General features: G+C 44.7%; 1 protein-coding gene across 2 annotated transcripts in view; it reads left to right on the top strand.

The window, feature by feature from the left end:
• Nucleotides 1–23,031, top strand: part of LOC138641581 (zinc finger protein 665-like) — a 56,137-nt gene extending 33,106 nt beyond the window's left edge. For both annotated transcript variants that reach the window (XM_069729064.1, XM_069729063.1), the window contains exon 2: nucleotides 20,276–23,031. In XM_069729064.1, the coding sequence (XP_069585165.1) occupies nucleotides 20,284–22,434 (2,151 nt within the window). In that variant the 5' untranslated portion in view covers nucleotides 20,276–20,283 and the 3' untranslated portion in view covers nucleotides 22,435–23,031. The remainder of the gene's footprint in view (nucleotides 1–20,275) is intronic.
• The last annotated feature ends 653 nt before the right edge of the window (nucleotides 23,032–23,684 follow it).

Genomic DNA, 23,684 nt, shown 5'->3' with positions numbered 1-23,684 from the left:
GTTATCCTCGCGCACTCTTCTCTCACTCTCCTTCCCAGGGCCGGCTCTTGGTTTTTGAGGGCCCCGGGTGAAAAAGTGTCAGTGGCCCCTTTAACACCTACCACGATTCATGATGCACAGATACAGCAGAGAAATCTAGGTATAGTCCAATGCCAGATTTCACTTCTCACATGAGTGATAGCTATGGTAAATTCTACAATACCGTACAGCAGAGGGGCTTTATAGAAGTCAACCCCTTATATGCCAATTATGCGAGAGCGATGCGCGAACCTTGCATTGCATCACCTGAAACGTCCTGTCCAAAGAACGGGCGGCTGTGCAGGGTGAAGTGCTGCGAGGCTCTCGCAAGTGGAACTCCGAGTCCGACCTAATATATAGTAATGATTGGCCACTTAGTCACTTACTGGTCCACGTGTGTGTTCTGGAAAATAAGTCCTGATAGTGGCATTTCTGCACTGCGTCACTCTTGGAGTAGGTGACATGTAGATCCTGTGCTTAGCAGATGGCCAACTCTGGTGGTCTAAGGTCCACAGGTCTCAGGGTATCAGTACCTGTAATATTAGAGGCAATCAACAATCAAGCCATAAGCATCTACATTAACAGAAATAAACACGTGAAATAGATCACTCTGTTTATAATGCCTATATAATATGGAGTTTCATTTTTTGTATCGAGGAACTGAAATAAATTAACTTTGATGATATTCTAATTTTGTGAGCAGCACCTGTATGCATACAACGTGATAAAGAGGCAGCATTTTGTTTAGTATAATACACCCCATAGTCCTCCATATATTATAATGTTCACCACAGTCCTCCATATACTGTAGTATAATACACACCTCAGTCCTCCATATAGTATAATACACACCTCAGTCCTCCATATAGTATAATACACTCCTCAGTCCTCCATATAGTATAATACACACCTCAGTCCTCCATATAGTATAATACACTCCTCAGTCCTCCATATAGTATAATGCACCGCCATAGTCAGCCATGTAGTACAATTCACTTCCCATTATATAATGCACCCCATAGTTCTTCATATAGTATAATGTATTCCTCATAGTCCTCAATACAGTATAATGCAGCCCACATATAGTATAATGATGCCACCTCACAGAGTATAATGCAGCTATCCCACAGAATATAATGTAGCCCCCGAGTATAATGTAGCCCCCCAGAGAATATAATGCAGCCCCTGCATATATACTATGTGGTAGCCCCCTCATAGCGTATAATGCAGCCTCCCATAGAATATAATACAGCACCCCATAGAATATAATACAAAACCCCATAGAATGTAATACAGCCCCCCATAGAATGTAATACAGCCCCCTATAGAATATAATACAGCCCCCCCAAAGAATGTAATACTGTCCCCCATGGAATATAATACAGCACAGCACCCCATAGAATGTAATACAGCTCCCCATAAAATGTAATGTCATACAGCCCCCCATAGAATGTAATGTAACACAGCTCCACATAAAATATAATATACCCCCCTACAGAATGTAATACAGTCCCCGATAGAATATAAAACAGCACAGCCCCCCCATAGAATGTAATACAGACCCCCATAGAATATAATACAGCCCCCCATAGAATGTAATACAGCCCCCCATAGAATCTTATACAACCCCCATAGAATATAATTCAGCCCCCCACAGAATGTAATACAGCCCCCCATAGAATATAATACAGCCCCCCACAGAATATAATACAGCCCCCCACAGAATGTAATACAGACCCCCATAGAATATAATACAGCCCCCCATAGAATGTAATACAGCCCCCCCATAGAATCTTATACAACCCCCATAGAATATAATACAGCCCCCATAGAATATAATACAGCCCCCCCAAAGAATGTAATACTGTCCCCCATGGAATATAATACAGCACAGCACCCCATAGAATGTAATACAGCTCCCCATAAAATGTAATGTCATACAGCCCCCCATAGAATGTAATGTAACACAGCTCCCCATAAAATATAATATACCCCCCTACAGAATGTAATACAGTCCCCGATAGAATATAAAACAGCACAGCCCCCCCATAGAATGTAATACAGACCCCCATAGAATATAATACAGCCCCCCATAGAATATAATACAGCCCCCCCAAAGAATGTAATACTGTCCCCCATGGAATATAATACAGCACAGCACCCCATAGAATGTAATACAGCTCCCCATAAAATGTAATGTCATACAGCCCCCCATAGAATGTAATGTAACACAGCTCCCCATAAAATATAATATACCCCCCTACAGAATGTAATACAGTCCCCGATAGAATATAAAACAGCACAGCCCCCCCATAGAATGTAATACAGACCCCCATAGAATATAATACAGCCCCCCATAGAATGTAATACAGCCCCCCATAGAATCTTATACAACCCCCATAGAATATAATTCAGCCCCCCACAGAATGTAATACAGCCCCCCATAGAATATAATACAGCCCCCCACAGAATATAATACAGCCCCCCACAGAATGTAATACAGACCCCCATAGAATATAATACAGCCCCCCATAGAATGTAATACAGCCCCCCCATAGAATCTTATACAACCCCCATAGAATATAATACAGCCCCCATAGAATATAATACAGCCCCCATAGAATGTAATACAGCCCCCCACAGAATGTAATACAGCACCCCATAGAATGTAATACAGCCCCTCATATAATGTAATGTAATGCAGCCCCCCATAGAATATACGGTAATACAACCCCCCATAGAATATAATGGATCTCCCCCCCACCCCCGAGAATGGCCCCACAACCCAGTTATAACTCATTGATAGAGTTGAAAAAACCCCCACAATCCTCACGTCTCCTCGTGCCCCGCGCTGCTCCCGGTGCTCCAGGCTTGGCTCTGGTCTCAGCAGCCGCAGTCTGCCCGGTACACAGCGGGTACGCGATGATATGACGTCATCACGCACCCGCAGGGTCAGAGGCAGAGGGGAATGATGGGAGAGGGAGCGACAGCGGACGCGCTCTCCTCCATCATTGCATTCAACTGTACCGGCATCTGACGGCTGGCCGGGGGGTTGTGAGTCGGCGCTGGCAGATGGGGTGAGTCGGTGCTGGCGGGGGGTGAGTCGGTGCTGGTGGGGGGGTGAGTCGGTGCTGGCGGGGGGGTGAGTTGGTGCTGGTGGGGGGTGAGTCGGTGCTGGCGGGGGTGAGTCGGTGCTGGTGGGGGGTGTCGGTGCTGGTGGGGGGGGTGAGTCGGTGCTGGCGGGGGGGGGGTGAGTCGGTGCTGGTGGGGGGTGTCGGTGCTGGCGGGGGGGTGAGTCGGTGCTGGTGGGGGGTGTCGGTGCTGGTGGGGGGGTGAGTCGGTGCTGGTGGGGGGTGAGTCGGTGCTGGTGGGGGGTGAGTCGGTGCTGGTGGGGGGGTGAGTCGGTGCTGGTGGGGGGTGAGTCGGTGCTGGTGGGGGGTGAGTCGGTGCTGGTGGGGGGGTGAGTCGGTGCTGGTGGGGGGGTGAGTCGGTGCTAGTGGGGGGGGTGAGTCGGTGCTGGTGGGGGGTGAGTCGTGCTGGCAGGGGTGAGTCACCTGTATCACAGGCAGAGTGAGTGAGCCCCCCGTCTCACCAGGGCCCTGGCACTTGCCTGGGTGCGCCGGGTGCTGACGCTGGCCCTGCTCCTACCACTCCTCCTATCACTCCCTTCCCATCACTCTCCACCCAGCATTCTCCTCCCATCAGTCTTCACCTATCACTCTCCTCCAATTACTCCCAAAAACATCACTCTCCACACTTCACTTCTTCCTGTCAATTTCCTTTTATTCTTCATAGTGCGAGCAGTGAGATGATGGAACTCTCGGCCACAAGATGTTGTATTGGTTGATTCACTAATAAAGTAGAAGGACACAGTCCTCCGATCACTATGCTCCAATATCTCTCTGTCATAGAAAATATTACAGATCCTCCATGCCCCTCATGTCTCATGTCCCCCCACTTCCTTTTTCCTGTACCAGTTGACAGGATGGGAGCTGTGAGCTGTGTCACATTTGTCTTTATGCAAAATGGCAGTGACACAGCTATGTGAAGCAGATGGATTGAAATGCAAGGACTTCTCTTTATGTCCAGGAAACTTCGAAGAAAGACTATTATGCCGAGAGAGAGAGACAGAGAGAGAGAGAGAGAGACAGAGAGAGACAGAGAGAGAGAGAGACAGAGAGAGAGAGAGACAGGAAAAGGTAATTAGGATCCAAGTGGATCAAAAGAAGATCTCACACCATTTACAATAGACCACAGACAGCACGTTTCCGAGAGAAAATATGGAATATCGGAATTTCCATCCATCCGATATTAATGTGAAGTATATTGTCGGCACCAGAATAACTAGGCAATCATACACATATTTTCTCACAATCATAACCCCCACCAAAAGGCCATAAAGGCATAGGGGCCATATAATCACCAGGAGCTCGGCCATGTTTGGTCTCTAAGCGTAGCTAAAACCTCGATAGAAGAGACGACATCAGTCTCGGCCTTCTGTGATCGCGCTATGAGGCGTTACTACACAAATTGGGATCATAAACAGCAGTAGCACAAAAACAGGACTTTAAAATCCTCCAAACATAAGTCCTCTCTTTGTGCTGTTTAGAGATAGGACTCGCGAGCGTGAGGACCCGTGACGGGGTTATGAGCTTACGTATTTTGGCCAAAATATTAACTAATACCTCTCATTTTTAGATGCGTTTTTGCACTTTTTTCAGGGTGCAGTTGGGCCCATTTTGTCTTGTAAACTGTGATGCCTGTTCACATGGGTGCAGCCCGCCTGATCTAATAGAAGGTCTACAACGTCTGAAAATGATGGAAACACTGCTGAAATCACGCAGGGACCTCATGGGGATCGCCCCGGGAAGCATTCCGGACTCCTAGGTCACAGCCTTAATCATTGTTTTCCGAGATTCTGCCATTTTTCCCGGTGCCACAAAAAGCACATGACAACGAAACCAAACCAGGTTTTGCTGGGAAATATGTCACGGTCCATCCTCTGCAGGTTAGTGGCTTGCCTGTAAGGCCAAATATTTCACCCCACACCGAAAATTTCCTCCCCCACTTGGGCTTAGTTCAGACGCAGCGTTTTTGAAGCGTTTCTCAACTTCAACATTGCTTTCAACCACTACAAATGCATCACTGGGAAATATTTAGAATTGAGAGTCCTCAGTGGTTGATACCTTTTAATGGCGAACTGAAAAGATGGTAACAAATTGCAGCTTTCGAGACTACACAGGTCTCTTCATCAGGCAAAGACTAAAACAAATTCTGAAGAATCACATATTTATGCACAACATAGTATAGGGAAAAAAGGGAAAAACCATGGATAAGACAGGTGACCTGAAGCAGAATTACCATGGGTGATAAACAGTTACATCCATAAATATTGGACCAGTTCTTAGATAAGGAATGTTTTATTGTCCTCTGATTAGGGTCTGGTTCTGTTGTGATGACCCCTCATAGTCTTATGGGCAAGTTCCTTCATTCCTTAGTTGATGTAAAAAGACATAAATCCATGCGACACATTCATTCCTGCACTGAGAGTGTCAGAGGTCGTCATCAGTTTATATTCCCAGACTCTTCTGTCTCTCTGAGATTTGAAGCTACCTTTTATCACAAGTAATTTCATGTCCATAATGTTATGATTTGGGAGACAGAAATGTATTGCCACAGGTAGATCCATTCTTTTTTTTCACTGGGAAATGTCATTGTAATATGTAACAACCGTAGCTGGCCATGTGGTGTGTGACACATACGCAGACCCATCTTGTTTCATTTAGGAAGGAGGGACTCTTAAAGTCACAGAGCCTATTTTTACTGGTGCATCAGGCGGCATTAATCGTCTTAAAGGGCCATTATTACACAATGGTCTCCTAAGCTGTTGTAGCCTATGCTGTGAGTGGATGGGCTGCCAAGAATTACAACGCACCACAATACCCCTGTCATAAGATGTCCAGGGGGGACTCCTGTAAAAGTGGTGCATTGAATGCAAGGCCTGCCCTGCTGCATAGTCATATGCCCCCCATTAGGCCTTGGAACCCACATACTGGATGGCCCAGGATAATCCACTTCACATTCTTCAGTTGGTCCTGCCATACTGTTTCCTTATGCATTGAATGCGAGGGCCACCTTGACCCAAATTTGCACGCACCCCAATCCCCCTTGGAAGAAACATGGAGGAGGGGCTCATAAAAAACTGTCCCATTACAAACAAGCGGGTCTCCTAGACTCGTAATGCCCATACATTCCCCCGGAAGAAGGCTTTTCTACTGCCGAAACGTGCGTAGGGACAGGTTGGCTCCACAGCATACTCATGGTATTTACTTTAACTCACATAAATTTTGATCATTTTATTTTCACATTTCTATGTTTTATAGTTACCTATCACATATTTGTCGTTGTTCCAATCACTTTCTTGAGGGATTTGCTGATTTGTTACCCTGTGGCGCCACCTTCTGGCCAACATTGGTATTTGACGTATTTTATATTATATAAATCTTTTGTCATTCAATACAATTCTGCATTTTTATGATGAGTTTTTATTATTTGTGTTCATAGTACACCTTTTAGTTTATATGATTTAAGTGTATGGGCTGACAAGCATTTCCCCATGGGGGTTATATTTCTTTTTTAATTCAGCCCTAAATAGTGTTTCCTGTTTAGAGCTAGGGTAACACACAGCAAAAAAGGTGAATGGAAGCCAGAAAAGCGCACGTTGTAGATACATGAGGCGTGTCACGGGGATACCACACTGTAAAATATGTGGCCTGTGTTTTTATTTTGGCCCCAAAAATAGTGTATAGGAATCAGGTCATAGACAGCAAATGCAGTGGAATGTGGCCCTGAAATTCCACAGTTTGTAGGTCACGGATACATCTGGCGTTTGCCTGAGATACCAGACTCTTCAATATGTGGCCTGTATATTTATTATTTACTGCTAAATAGTGTTTAGAGCTAGGGTAACACACTGCAAAAAAAGGAGAATGGAAGCCTGAAAAGCACACTTTGTAGCCCACAGATAGACGAGGAACTACCACACTATAATATATGGTTTTTTGTTTTTTTTTACCAAGATAGTGTATAGACCTAGGGTATTAGACAGACCAAAAATAGGAATGTATGCATGAAAACCAACTATTTTTAGACCACACATAGAATGGGCATCAGACGGAGATAACAGACTGTTTCAGTATGTCTGATGTATTTTTTTAAATTTAAAAAACAACAAAATGCTGTATACACCAATGGTATCAGACCAAAAACTGGAATGTATGGCTGAAAAGCCAAGATTTGCTGACCACAGATAGACCAGGCATCTGACTGAGATAACAGACTTTCAATCTGTATTTTGTAAAAAAAAATTCAAACAAAAAATTCTGTATACAGCAAGGGTAGCAGACCAAAAAATGCAATGCATGCAAAGCAAGGATTTGGACACCACAGATACACCGTGCGTCTGACGGAGATAACAGACTGATCAAAATGTGGCCTTGATTCTTTTTGGGACCACCAAAATTGTGTCAATAAGTAGGCTATGACACTAAAATAAAACATTTGGAGTAATAAAATTGTACAATATTTAGCGCAATGATATGCGATGCGTGTGGCATCCAAATCACAGTGCTAAATGTAAGGACTGTAGCTAAAGATTTTTTTGGTCACCAAAATGTTATCCAAAAATGTTGTAAGACACTTAAAAAAAAAACTGTAGTACCCCCCCAAAAAGGCCAGAATTTTCTGCCCACTCACATCTGATGCCTGGGACAAAAACAACCATTTTAAAGTGTTCGATTTTAATGCTCTTGTATTAACGTTACCTGGCTGTAGTCTGCAGGGTGACCAAGCAAATAAATGTTGGAAAAAATGGGGCTCTGGATTGCTTTGTACTAAAATTTGCAGGTATAAGGTGCCCCCCCAAAAAAATATCATGGTCATGGATACCTGCAGCTAGGTATATATAAAATACGCAGCAGCAGACAGTAAAGGAGCCTTTTGATGTATGCAGGGAGATCTATAGATGCACATACAGTGTCTGCAGGCCTAGCACTGATGTGGATATGTGCACATAGACCCCCTGCCTACCTAGCACAATGATCTATATACCCCCGAAATAGCCCTAGAAAGGACTGTCGGTTTATCAGGATTTGTGGATTGAGCAGTAGTAGACCGACACTAATAACAGAACTAATCGGACCCTCTCAGCAGCAGCTCTCCCTGCACTAGCTGAGTCTGGAGCAGAATGCGGCGAGCAGGGCGGCGTCAGATCTCTTATAGACCTGATGACGCTGAGCAGCCAGCCAAACACTGTAATGCCACAACAAAGATGGCTGCGGTATAAGGGTAAGTTCACACAGGACTTTTTTGCTGCGTTTTTTTATGCTAATTTAGGTGCTTTTTTTTTCTCTTTTTTCAAAGTTAATGTCCTTGGATTTTCTGCAGCAAAAACACAGCAAATAATGATACCTGCGTTTTTGCTGCGTTTTTTTCAACACCCATTCAAGTCAATGGGTGAAAAAAACGCAGCAAAAACGCTGAAAGAAGTGACATGCTCTATGTCAAAAAAATGCAGCAAAGCACAAAATACTGATCAAACAAAAAACCAATGTGTGCATGAGATTTCTGAAATTTCATAGGCTTTGCTGGTACTGTAAAAAGCAGCTAAAAATTACCATTAAAAATGCAGCAAAAATACGCAGCAAAAAAGTCCTGTGTGAACTTACCCTTACAGTGCATGGCAGACAATCCCTGCATGTTCATTGGCGCTGTAAAGAATGCCAAATTTGCAGGGCAGAGACAAAACCTCCTGCCTAATAATTCCGAAAATGCTCGGTGCTCGCCGAGTATACCGAGCACAGTGATACTCAGGCAAATACAGAGTAGTGGTGAGCACTTTCGCTCATCAGTGATCACTAGCGGTGGATGATGAGACGTTGAGGAAGGCCTCATTAAAAACTAGGCCCAATGTAAAGGAGCATGTCTCCTAGATTTGTAATGCCCATACACGAAGTGCATGGGCTGACAAACATTTCCCCATGGGGGTGTGTCACGATAATGTATAAAATGTAGTAGGATTTTTCATTTTCCCTGTTATCACGCGCGCTGTGGGCTCTGACCCCCCTTCTCTCTTTGTTTCTGCTGTGTGTGTGTGAATTCTAAACCTCTGATTCCCTCTCCCCACAAGAATTTTTACGACCTCTGTAGCTGCAATAGACAATTCTCCCATCTTGTACCAGCTGAAACTTGTCTAGTCTTTCTCAAAAGATATGAGGTTCTTTGTTCTATTATAGTAAGAAATTGGGCCACCGATTTGGGCTAGAAAAATACGGGTACTTATTGCGAATTCCCATCAGTAGATCTGTCAGTCACTGTAAGCCCTAGCAGCTAAACACAGCGAGCACAGAGTGCAGATTTCTCCTGAACTGTGTGTACCAACTAGTCCAAGTGCAATATCATTAGAAAGCAAATTTTAATATAAGAAGAATGATGGGGGTGCTGTGACTCTGCCATGTTCTGAAGCCAAGATATGAGAATTATAAGTATTGCTGGTACAATCTGTAACTTTGAGGAGAGGGGAGGGTGAAGGTAAACCAGCCCCTTTAGTGATGTCACAAGCCTGCAGGTATAAGTGACTGCACTTAACCCAGCCTTCATTCTTGCCTGGGATTTCACTACAGAAAGACCTCCTGATGCACTGGGATATTTGGGCTCCGCCTGCTAGCCTGGTAAGCCTGAAATGTAAGCAAAATGTGAGTTTTATCTTTCTTTAATCCCGGTTTATTTTATAATTGCTGTACATACTTTGTCTCATATTGTAACATCTTTATATGCCTTTTATAAACACTGCCTAATCTTTTATGCAGTAAAATATATAAATTACTAGCTTTGTTCTCTTGCTCTAAAACGTACTCTAAGTCTTCTGAAGTTAATTACGCTACTAAATTGAGTTGGCTCTGAACCCCTCTCTGGTAGAAATCTGAGCTGGGGCAGCGAAGTGTCTCCTGGGCTAGGTAGGTGAGCTGGCAGCGACGGAACGGGGTTATATAAGCTATTGTCTGGCTGCGGCCTGAGCATTTATAATTGCCTCGCTGCAGCGTGCCTGCTAGCCAGTTCACAGTGAAATGGCCCGTCCGGCGACTAATTATCCCAGGTGTAGTTCCCTGACTGACCTGAGGGTAAGGGGGGCGCCGGAGAGCTGCAAGTTCCGAAGCGGAACTGCAAAGCAGGATATACATAAATCCCTGCAGTTTGTGATATTGTAGCAGCAGTGGGATAACTAAAAAAAGCCCCTGCGGTAAATTAATAGGTCAAAAGCCTTGTTTGTGTTTTCATCACATTGTAGCAGTGGAGGGATAACTAAGATAAGCCCCCCTGCACATGTGATAGCTGTGTGCTGGCCAAAGGTCCCCCACGATCCGTGACCCATTGGTGTCGGCACGGTGGGAATCATGACAGGGTGTATTTTTAAAAATATTTTATGGGCATCATAGACACCATTGCCAAAAATTGGACTGGCTGTAGCAGCACAGAACACTGGTGATATAGTGGCAGAGAATGAGAAAACATTGATGAAGGCCTCATTAAAAACTAGGCCCAATGTAAAGAAGCGTGTCTCCTAGGCTTGTAATGCCCATACGCGAAGTGCATGGGCTGACAAACATTTCCCCATGGAGGTTACATTTAAAAAAAATACTTTATGGGCATCATAGACACCCTTGCCAAAAATTGGACTGGCTGTAGCAGCACAGAACACGTTAACCCTGGTGATCTAGTGGTGGAGAATGAGGAAACATTGAGGAAGGCCTCATTAAAAATTAGGCCCAATGTAAAGGAGCGTGTCTCCTAGACTTGTAATGCTCATACACAAAGTGCATGGGCTGACAAACATTTCCCCATTGGGGATACATTTTTTAAAACTATTTTATGGGCATCATAGATACCCTTGTGCAAAAAATGAGTGACTTTTGCATCACGGAATATGTTCACCCTGGTGTTCGTATATTTATGGAGGATGAGGATAAGGAGGAGGCTAACACCAAACAGACCAAATCTGGAAGCATATACCCATGTGTGGTTGTGAAGAGGTGCATGAGAATACAGTACACCTCCCCAAAACAGAGAATGTATATGAGGTTATGTTTCGCTGTTTTCACTTGGTGGCGTACAGAAGTCTTGCCCAATCCAGGCCTTGTTCATTTTTATAAGTCAGCCTGTCAGCATTTTCAGTTGACAGACAGATGCGCTTATCTGTTATAATTCCACCAGCGGCACTAAAAACCCGCTCTTACAGAACGCTAGCAGCAGGGCAGGCCAGGACCTCCAGGGCGTAAAAAGCCAGTTCACGTGTCCAGCTTGGATACCCAATAATTAAAAGGCACAGAGGAATCCTGGAGGACGTTTGTACGATCTGCAAGGTACTCCCTCAGTATCTTCCCAAACATTGCACTTCTTGTGACAGCACCCCTTGCCTCTGTGCTGGCACGATGGGAGGGTCTGAGAAAACTGTCCCAGAACTTTGCCATCGTTCCCCTGCCTGAGCTGGATTGTACTTCTGTCTCTCTCGCCTGTACTCCTTGGTTGTACAACAAGCTCTGACGTCTGCGGCCAGCGTTCTCACATGGGAATTTTTTAAGTATTTCTGCTACAAGGGCCCTCTGGTACTGCAATAATTTAGTACACCTGTCTGCCTCTGGAAGAAGAGATTGAACGTTCTCCTTGCAGCGTGGGTCTAGAAGTGTCACCAACCAGTAATGAGTGTCACCAAAAATATTAATAATGCGAGGGTCACGGGAAACGCAACGCAATATAAAGTCAGCCATGCGTGCCAGACTGCTAACAGGCAAGACTTCCGTGTCCTCACCAACAGGACGACTGACAATGCTGTCCTCCTCATCCTCCTCCCTGTCCTCAGGCCATCGCCGCTGAATAGACGGTACGACAGCTGTGCTTGTAGTACCGTCTATAGCGCATGAAAGTAGCTCCTGTTCCTCCTCCTCATCCTCGTCTACCAGTCCACGTTGGAACGACATGAGGCTGGGCTGAGTGTAATTCAAAATAGAAACCAAGAGGAATGAGGACCCTGCTCGCAAGCTTACCAAAGATACCAAATGTAAATTATTTTTTTTTCAGTAAATATATTTAATGAAATTTTAATGAAATTTTAAACAGGAAAAACAATAAAAAGAATCATTACAATGTCCAGAGCTATACATTACGCCTCTGAGAACACAGCACAAGTGTAGTTGAACAAGGACTCTGGTACATAAAGGGTACATGCTTCTCATCTTGAGAATCACCTCGGGATTTAATACAAGAGAAGATAGTAATTCTGCTACAGATGGATCTGGATAAGTTGGAAACTTGGGCTGAAAGGTGGCAGATGAGGTTTAACAATGATAAATGTAAGGTTATACACATGGGAAGAAGGAATCAATATCACCATTACACACTGAATGGGAAACCACTGGGTAAATCTGACAGGGAGAAGGACTTGGGGATCCTAGTTAATGATAAACTTACCTGGAGCAGCCAGTGCCAGGCAGCAGCTGCCAAGGCAAACAGGATCATGGGGTGCATTAAAAGAGGTCTGGATACACATGATGAGAGCATTATACTGCCTCTGTACAAATCCCTAGTTAGACCGCACATGGAGTACTGTGTCCAGTTTTGGGCACCGGTGCTCAGGAAGGATATAATGGAACTAGAGAGAGTACAAAGGAGGGCAACAAAATTAATAAAAGGGATGGGAGAACTACAATACCCAGATAGATTAGCGAAATTAGGATTATTTAGTCTAGAAAAAAGACGACTGAGGGGCGATCTAATAACCATGTATAAGTATATAAGGGGACAATACAAATATCTCGCTGAGGATCTGTTTATACCAAGGAAGGTGACGGGCACAAGGGGGCATTCTTTGCGTCTGGAGGAGAGAAGGTTTTTCCACCAACATAGAAGAGGATTCTTTACTGTTAGGGCAGTGAGAATCTGGAATTGCTTGCCTGAGGAGGTGGTGATGTCGAACTCAGTCGAGGGGTTCAAGAGAGGCCTGGATGTCTTCCTGGAGCAGAACAATATTGTATCATACAATTAGGTTCTGTAGAAGGACGAAGATCTGGGGATTTATTATGATGGAATATAGGCTGAACTGGATGGACAAATGTCTTTTTTAGGCCTTACTAACTATGTTACTATGTTACTATGACATGGACCTTATATACAGAATACAGCACCTGTAAGAAAAGCAATTGTAGAGATAGGAGAAAAGGAAAGAAAGAGAAGAAGAGAAAAAAAGGGGGGGGGAATGGGGGAGTAAGGAGGGGGAGGGGAGGGGGGGTTAAGGGAGACCCAGCAATGTACACGCAAATGTAAATTTTTGGTGAAGAATCAACAAGTGGAACACAATTGTGAAGTTGAACGAAATTTATTGGTTATTTTACATTTTTGTGGAAATTAAAAAACTGAGTGGGGCGTGCAATATTACTCGGCCCCTGTAACTTAATACTTTGTTGCGCCCCTTTTGCTGCGATTACAAGCCTCTTGGGGTTTGTGTCTATCAGTTTTGTACATGGAGAGACTGAAATTCTCGCCCGTTCTTCCTTGGCAAACAGCTCGAGCTCAATGAGGTTGATGGAGATCGTTTGTGAACAGCAGTTTTCAGCTCTTTCCACAGATTCTCCATTGGATTGAGGTCTGGACTCTGACTTGGCCATTCTAACACCTGGATACGTTTATTTGTGAACCATTCCAGTGTAGATTTTGCTTTATCTTTGGGATCATTGTCTTGTTGAAAGACAAATCTCCATCCCAGTCACCAGGTCTTTTGCAGACTCCAACAGATTTTCTTCAAGAATGGTCCTGTATTTGGCTCCATCCATCTTCCCATCAATTTTAACCATCTTCCCTGTCCCTGCTGAAGAAAAGCAGGCCCAAACCATGATGCTGCCACCACCATGTTTGACAGTGGGGATGGTGTGTTCAGGGTGATGAGCTGTGTTGAATTTACGTCAAACATATCGTTTGGCATTGTTGCCAAAAAGTTCGATTTTGGTTTCATCTGACCAGAGCACCTTCTTCCACATGTTTGGTGTCTCCCAGGTGGCTTGTTGCAAACTTTTTAAATGACACTTTTTATGGATATCTTTAAGAAATGGCTTTCTTCTTGCCACTCTTCCATAAAGGCCAGATTTGTGCAGTGTACGCCTGATTGTTGTCATATGCGTTATAATAAATGAAATGTGGATTACATCTGCGCTGCTGCGACAAATAATAGATCCAGATATACTGTTAGGGTGTTCGGGTGGTTTATTCAACGCGTTTCGAAGCTCAAAGGCTTCTTCTTCAGGAAGTTTCCACACAAATGTTATCTTTGTGTGGAAACTTCCTGAAGAAGAAGCCTTTGAGCTTCGAAACGCGTTGAATAAACCACCCGAACACCCTAACAGTATATCTGGATCTATTATTTGTCGCAGCAGCGCAGATGTAATCCACATTTCATTTATTATAACGGTTCTGAGAGGTCGCAACGCCGACCTGTGGATCTGCAGCAGCTGACAACTACACGCTTGTACTGTGTACTACCAGGTGAGCAGTTCTCTCACAATTGATTAAGAACAATCCTGGGGATAAGACCCTATTTGCGCTTTTTTTGTCTCCTATCTTTCAATACTAGTGATTGTTGTCATATGGACAGACTGTCCCACCTCAGCTGTAGATCTCTGCAGTTCATCCAGTGATCATGGGCCTCTTGGCTGCATCTCTGATCAGTCTTCTCCTTGTTTGAGATGAAAGTTTAGAGGGACGGCCGGGTCTTGGTAGATTTGCAGTTGTATGATACTCCTTCCATTTCAATATGATCACTTGCACAGTGCTCCTTGGGATGTTTAAAGTTTTGGAAATCATTTTGTATCCAAATCCGGCTTTAAACTTCTCCACCACAGTATCACGGACCTGCCTGTTGTGTTCCTTGGTCTTCATGATGCCCTCTGTGCTTCACACAGAACCCTGAGACTATCACAGAGCAGGTGCATTTATACGGAGACTTGATTACACACAGGTGGATTATATTTATCATCATTAGGCATTTAGGACAACATTGGATCATTCAGAGATCCACGCTGAACCTTCTGGAGTGAGTTTGCTGCACTGATAGGGGCCGAATAATATTGCACGACCCACTTTTCAGTTTTTGAATTTCCACAAAAAATTAAAATAAACAATATATTTTGTTCAGCTTCACAATTGTGTTCCACTTGTTGTTGATTCTTCACCAAAAATTTACATTTGGTAACTTTATGTTTGAAGCATGATATGTGGGAAAAGGTTGAAAAGTTCCAGGGGGCCAAATACTTTCGCAAGGCTCTGTAACTATTCCTACTGAAGCAGGAACAATAATTATCAATGCCGCCGGTAGCTACAAAGCCTCCCAAATGCACAGGTCTGGAGCCAACCCAGATTAGTAGCATTATTCACTTCAGAGGACGTGACCGTTCGTTATAGAGCAAGGAGAGTCAAAGCTAGTAATTTCATATATTTTACTCCAAAAAAAGTAGGCAGTGTTTACAGAAGTATAGAAAGGTATCATAAAGAAGACAAGTAGCGTATGTACAGTACAATTACAAATAAAAGGGGATTAAAGTTGAAAAAACACTTAAATTTTGTTCAGATCATTTCATCTCCTGGCTGCCCATGTGCTCAGGAGAGACATCAAGATGCATCACACATCTGTATAGCAGCTAGACCCCGGACAAAAGACCGTGAAGACGCTGCTTCACTCACTTATTTCCCAGCCTAAAACCAAGGCACTCCCCCTGTGGTGACCTCACTCAGGGGCTGAATCCTCCCCTTCCTTAGAGTTATGACAAATCATTTTTAGATATAGCTCGCTGTATGAACTTCGTATCGGGATGACACAATGATCAGGAGGTGCACCGTGTCGGGGGGATTCGTTAAATTACCCACTTGCAGAGAAACCCGCTCCTTGCACTCGTTGGGTTTAGCTCCTAGAGATTTCAGGGTGTGAGAGATCTCTCGATGGACATCTGGAATATATAATCCTTATATCTCTAGCCCTGATCGGTGCCAATATATATAACCTTAAACGAACAATAGAATCTGATGCTTTCTGTACCAGTTTGAGCCAGTATCACGTGGAAGGGGGAATGAGGAGTGTAGGGAGACATGTCTGTCGCAGCACAGAGCCATATAAATTCTTGAGGGAGAGCGGAAGAAGTATAGGATTGCATACACAGGCAGAGGGAGAAAGAGTGGCTTAGAATTCCAGCCTTGTGATGGCAGGCAGAGGAAACTGCAGCTGGTAGCTCTGTATGTGTAAGTGAAATAATAATAACTTTCCTATTTCCCGACAGTGTCCATTCATCCGAAGCAGATTAGTGGTGGCAGCGAGTAGTCTGGGGTTGTCAGAGTTAGCCGTGATCGTATCGGAGTGTGTACACATATTCCATGTGTTGGAATCCGGAGATGTATATGCCGTACGCTCACGGGTAATTTTCTGGCAGCTGGTATAGTGGTGTGGACAGGCTGCGGCCTTCTCCGTTGATTGTTGGCCAATCGTGTAATTGTCCAGATGATAGGGAGCAGCAGAGAGCTGTTCGCTTCAAAGGTCACAAGGGTTGGTTCTCGTGACCTTCCCGGCCTGTGATATCAGGGATTTATGGGATAAAGAAAGTTCTGACAAATATCCGTATCCTGATACTCTCATTCATTCTCCTTCCTTCACTCTCCTCCCATCACTCTCCTATCACTCCTCCCTTCCCTCTTCACCCCTCACTCTTCTCTTATCATTCTCCTCTCCTCACAGTTCTCACTCTCCTATCACTGTCCTTTTTTTCCCTCTCTTACTCTCCTCCCGTCACTCTACACCTTTCACTCTCCTCCCATCACTCTTGTCCTGTCACTCTTCTCCAGATAATATCCTATCGTCACTCTTCTTCTCTGACTCCTCTATCACTTTCCTCTCTTCTCTGTCTTCTCCTATCTTCTCTTCAAACTCTCCTCCTGCCTCTCTTCTCACTCTCTTCTTGTCACTCTTCTCCTCATACTCTTCTCTTATTACTTTCCTCTTGTGACTCTTCTCCTCTCACTCACCTCTCTTTTCCCCCTGTCACTTTTCTCCTCTCACTGTTCTCTCTTCTGTTCTCCTATCACTCTTCTTTCACTTTCCTCCCCTCACTCGTCTCCCATCACTCTTCTCCTATCATTCTCCTTTTGTCACTTTTATCTTCTCACTCTCCTCCTGTCACTATCCTCTCGTTACTCTCATCACTCTCTGTCACGAATCCACACCGCTGCCACCAATATGTCACGATTCACACCGTGACCGTCACCCCCACATCACGGATCGGGGTGACTTTAGGCCAACAGACGGCTATCACATGTGCAGGAGGGCTTATCTTAGTTATCCCTCCACTGCTACAATGTGATTAAAAAAACACACACACAAGGCTATTGACCTTTTAGTTTACAGCAGGGGCTTATTTTAGGTATCCCACTGCTCTTCAATATACCACGAACTGCAGGGATTTATGTATATCCCGCTTTACAGTTCTGCTTGAACTTGCAGATCTCTGGCGCCCCCCTTACCCTCAGGTCAGATTAGGTACTGCACCTAGGGTAATTAGTCGCCAGAAAGGCTGCCTGCTATGTACTGACCTTTGGGCACGCTGCAATGAGGCAATATAACTACTCCCGCTCAGGCAGGAACAATAATTATCAACGCCGCAGTCGCTACAACGAATCCCAAAGGCACAGAACAAAGGTATGCTGCCACCAGCTTCGATTAAAGGGGTCCGAAGCGAACCCAAAACAGTAGCGTAATTCCCTTCAGAAGACTTTGGGTACGTTTTAGAGCAGAAGAACGAATCTAGTATTTTAAATATTATACTCCATAAAAGATTTAAGGCAGTGTTTATAAAAAGTCATTTAAAGATGTTACAATTTGAGACAATTGAAAATATGTACAAGGTAAATTATAAAATAAACAGGGATTAAATAAGAAAAGGTACAACTCACATCTTCTCAGTTCATTTCAGGCAAAACCATGCTGGTGGGCAGAGCTCCCCAAATGTCCCAGTGCATCAGGAGGTCTGGATAGAAACAGCTCCTTAAGTAAATCTCTGCTGACTCTCCAGGCTGGGTAACGTGGAGTCACTTAAATAACCACAGCCTTGTGACATCACTAACAGGGCTGGTCTCCTCAGACCCTCCTATCTCTTCAATCTTAGTAAATTTCACACAAGTTTGTCTAATGCCTGTATCTCTGCTACAGAACATGTCATAATCATAAGACACCCAGCATTCATCTTGTATTAAGATTTTCTCTCTATAGATACTAAATTCGGGCTAGTAGGGACACTCCGTTCCAAAGAAATATGTATTTTGTTACCTGGTAGAATTAGAGGCTAGTGCTTATAGGGGCCGATAGATCCGCCGAAGGAGGTAAGCAATATATACTTATTATTTTTCTATCCCAAATCGGTGGCCCAATATCTTACTATAACCGAACAAAGAACCGCATGTCTTATCAGACCAGTTTCAGCTGGAGGGAGAATTGTGCCGCCACAAGCGCAATAGACCTTTCTGGCTTGGGGGGAGGGCAGAGCATTGAGAAGAAAAGCTCCACTCACACATTCCATCAACACACAAAGAAGAGAAGGGGGGGGTCAATGCCCACCCTATATGTGCTGGCAAGAGAAATTAAAACTTATACATTTTCCCCACACTCTCCTTCTTTCATTCTTCTCCTGTGACTCTCCTTCCATCACTTTTCTCTGTCTCCTCCTGGTACTCTCTTCCCTTCACCCCTCACTATCCTCTTGTCACTTTTCTCATCCTTTCACTCTTTTCTTATCACACTCCTTTCATCATAGTTCTCTCACTCTCCTTCTATCACTATCCTCTCATCTTTTTTTCTTCTCACTCTCCTCCCATCACTCTCTTCCTGTCACTCTTATCTCACTCTTCTCCTGTCACTCTACTCTAGTCGCTCTTCTCTAACACTTCTATCATTTTCCTGTTTTCTTTTCTCAGTCTTCTCCTATCACTCTTCTCTTCAAACTATCTTCCTGCCACTCTTCTCTTCTCACTCTACTCTCTTCATTCTTTTCCTCCCATCTTTCCTCTCTCACTGTTCTCATCTCTCTTCTTCTATCACTTGTCACTCTTCTCCTCTCACTATTTCCCTCTCACTCTCCTTTTGACACTATTCTCTTCTCACTCTCCTCCCATCACTCTTCTCCTCCTACTATTCTCTTATTACTTTCCTTTTGTGACTCTTCTCCTCTCACTCTACTCTCTTCTCTTTTCCTCTCATCACTTTTCTCCTCTCACTGTTCTTTCGCTCATCTGTTCTCCTCTCACTCTTCTCCTTTCACTTTCCTCCCCTCACTCTTCTCCTCTCACTCTTCTCCTATCACTCTCCTTTCGACACTTTTTTCTCACTCTTCTCTTAATACTTTCCTTCCCTCACTCACCTCTCGTCACTCTTCTCCTTTCACTCTCCTCCTTACTAGTCTCTCGTCACTCTTCTACTCTCACTCTTCTCTTATTACTTTCCTTTCATCACACTGCTATCATTCTGTCACTCTTTTCCTCCCACTCTTTTCTCATCACTTTTCTCCTGTGGCTCTTCTACTGTAACTTTTCTCTGTATCTATCGTCTTGTCACTCTTCTCCCGTCACTCCTAACTCTCCTTTTGTCACTTTTCTCTTCCCCTTTCACTCTTCTCTTATCTCTCTCCTCCCATCACTGTTCTCCTTTCACTCTCCCCTTGTCACACTTCTCCTTTCACTCTCCTCCTTACTCTTCTCTCGTCACTCTTCTAACCGCTGCTGTGCAGTATTATACCCCAGAGCTGCACTCTGTGCACATGCTCAGTAGTGACCAGTGCTGTGCAGTATTATACCCCAGAGCTGCACTTTATGCACATGCTCAGTAGTGACCGGTGCTGTGGAGTCGGAGGGAAATTGAGCAGTCAGATTCAGAGGTTTGGCTTACCGCCTCCATAGCTCTGCCTATCACTCCTCCTATCAGTTTCCTTGTATCATTTTCTGTCTTTTGCTCTCTTCTTATCAGTTTCCTTTCATCACTCTCCTCCTATCACTCCTCATTGCTTTTCTGGTTGTTCTTGGGCACATTCATGAAGCGTGGTACTAACATTACCCTGATAATACAGCTGAGATACATGACATCAGTACTGTGATTTCAGCTCTTGCTTTCTCTCATCTCCTTCTTCAGAGTCCCACATGATGGAGATGGATGGAGACCCCAAATTTCTGAGTGGATTTGCATACAAAATGTTATCAAACAATGCTGATCACATGGAGGTGAAAGTAGAGCTTGACGTGAACTGTAAAGAAGAGGTTCCCTGGGATGATGACAAGCGGCAGAGCACAGCTCCTGTAGAACTGAATGCACCATTTTACTGTCTGGTGTGTGGGAAAGTTTTTGGACAGAGGCATAATCTCATCAAGCATCAGCGTATCCATACTGGAGAGCGGCCGTACTGTTGTGGCCAGTGCGGGAAGAGCTTCATCCAAAAACAGCACCTGACCAAACACCAGAGGCTGCACACTGGAGAGCGGCCATATGTCTGCCTGGTTTGTGGCCGCAGCTTTAGTCTAAAACATAACCTAACAACCCATGGGAGAATTCACACAGGAGAGAAACCGTATCCCTGTACCGAATGTGGCAGGAGCTTCAGCCGCCGGGAAAATCTACGGGCTCATCAGAGATGCCATGTAAACAAAGCAACTGGTGGCAAAATGATCCAATCAAAAGAGAAGGTGAATCCAGTCGGTCCATCCTGCCAGCTGTTGGCCATAGTCAGAATACCCAAAGCGCGAGCAAACCCTGAGAAGAATCCCCCTTTTAAGATCTCCAGCAGTGGGCGGACAGTGAATCCCAGACCCTTCATATGTCCTCAATGTGGAAAGCGATTCTTCAACAAGCAAACTTTCATCAATCACTACAGGATTCACACTGGTCAGAGGCCACACACCTGCCCTGAGTGTGGGCGCAGTTTCATCCAAAAACAGCACCTGACAAAGCACATCCGCACACACACTGGGGAGAAGCCCTACACCTGCAGCCAGTGTGGCAGGAGCTTCAGTATGAAGCACAATCTGTGCACACACATGAAGACTCACACTGGAGAGAAGCCATACAGCTGCTCTGGCTGTGGAAAGAAATTCACACGGAGGAGCACCTACCAAGCACATCTAAGAATTCACTGCAAAACCAAACCAGAAGAAAGTCGCTCAGGAGCGTTCCACTCTGTGGAGGATATGATATTTACACCTAAAGGAGTGTACATTGTGGAGGTGCCGGAGCAACATATCATGGAGCAGGTGATGCTGCACCCACCAGAGACACCCATTACCTGTGGCCAGTGTGGGAAGGACTGTAGTCATATTGGTGAGATACCTGTTTGCTGTACTGACTGTGGAACAAGCTTTAACCAAACTGGCATCCTAACCGTGCACTCAGATGATCCTGCAGGCAAGGTGACGACTACAACTTCAGAAGAGGCGAAACCACAGACATCAGGAGGCCTGCATAGCAATGACGAACCCCATGCTGGGGCTGCACACTTCTCCTGTCACTGGTGTGGGCAGATATTTGGCCAGAGAGAAGATCTTGAGCAACATGAGCCTCTTCACAGTGGTGAGAAAATACACACTTGTGACCAGTGTGGGAAAACATTTTTTCAGAGGAACCTGTTGATGAAGCATGAGACGACACATGCTGGAGACAGATTATCCTTGCGTAATTCTCCAAGTAAGAGCCTCAGACGTCTGCTGCCCACAGTCCAACAACTGTCAGCCACAGCCAACAAGCCTTTCCCGTGCACCAAGTGTGAGAAACGTTTCAGCCACCAGGAGACTCTGATCTTGCATCAAAGAAGCCACCAGAGACATTCCATCCCCATGACTGTAGCACCAGATCAGAAGTGCGTGGGAGGTAGCTTAAAATGCGAACACAGTGAAGGTCAGGGACGAGCATTCCCATGTTCTGTCTGTGGCAAGTCCTTCAACCAAAAACATACCCTCATTAACCATCTGAGGATCCACTCAGGTGAAAGGCCATACCCCTGCCCCACTTGTGGCAAGAGCTTCATTCAGAAGCAGCACCTCACAAAGCATGTACGTCTCCACACGGGCGAGAGACCGTACTCCTGCCAGGAGTGCGGGAGGAGCTTCAGTCTAAAACACAACCTGACCACCCACCAGCGGATTCACACCGGAGAGCGCCCTTACGCCTGCAACCAGTGCGGCAAGAGGTTCAATCGCAGGGGCATTTTACTCAGTCATGGAAGGATCCACCTCCAAGAGGCAGCACAGTCTTCACAAAATTCAGAGGACCTTACCCTGCCGCCAGACAAAAACACAATGTAATGGAACACTGCATATCATGTGGCAGGTAAGGCGTGGCAGGGCAGTCATGAATGGTGGGAAGACTCCTCACATCATGAGCAGATGTCAGATCTGCAATGGATGATGTCCAATGTTTTCAGAAACGTGTTGATAATTCACAGGTGAACTAGATACAAGGTCAAGGATTAAGGACTCAGAAGGACTTCATAGTTCCCAGAAACTGCTGCGGAACATCTTGGCATAGGCTATGTAGAGAATCACAGTCACATCAGACATCATTACAGCCTAGAGTGTGGACATCATCATGGATGTATGAACTGTTCCCTGAGTGTCCACAATGTTCTCAGACATCTCCTTGGCTGTGTAGTAAGTCATGGGGACTTTACGAAGTAGGTGGGCCATGAAAAGACCTCTGGGTTCCTGTATTGCAGCATATGCTCATTTCCACATTTCTCATATCTACAGCATCTCCAGACGTCTCCGGTATGAGTTCAATGTTGAGGTGGAGTTAACATTTGTGATGATAACATGGACATTATTAGACGACTGAGAGTCCTTGTTATGTGTCGTACTCGCCGGACTATTGTATTAATAAAAATCATATGAATCTGAAACTCACCTATAATCTTAATACTATCAACTACGCAGATCTCACCCTGAGCGGTGATAAAAAGGCAGGAATTATAATTGCTGATATTAAATCCTACGACAACCACTTCTGTTACTATTGACGTCTGGGTCATGGGATAAAAATGATCGGAGTCAGACCAAATTGCACCGAGACAGGCACAATCATTAAGAAGTCTGTAATAATGCAAGAGATCGAAAACATCCCGGCCGGACCGTAACGATGGCCGTCAGATAGGTGACAATGTGGAGAAACACGAGACTAGATGACAATTACCAGACAGGATCGACTCCAAATCCAATGGTCTAATTTACCTTTGCACAACATATCGTCCCCATTCACACAGAGACCGTAACGTACAGATACATTCCCAGTTGTATCAAGACAGACATTGGAGAGTGTAGCACTGACTTGTGGATAAAGTGTAGCACTGAGGCCCCCTCAGGGGCTTCGTCCGGTCCCCCAGTCTGTGTATTACTAAGGACCATGCAGGACAGACCACTTGGTTGTTAAACAAAGAGATTGTCCATATCAAAGTTTGTTCCCCATCTTTCATAAGATTCTGAATAGTAAAAGGCGTCTGTCCCTGTCATTGATTATGGTAGAAGTCTTCATAAGCACAGCTACCAGCTGTTCATTTCTT

The sequence above is a fragment of the Ranitomeya imitator genome, chromosome 6 (assembly GCF_032444005.1).
Source record: "Ranitomeya imitator isolate aRanImi1 chromosome 6, aRanImi1.pri, whole genome shotgun sequence".
NCBI classification, from domain to species: domain Eukaryota; kingdom Metazoa; phylum Chordata; class Amphibia; order Anura; family Dendrobatidae; genus Ranitomeya; species Ranitomeya imitator.
Note: the sequence above shows the minus strand (reverse complement) of the source record. Positions and strands in the feature narration are given on the sequence as shown.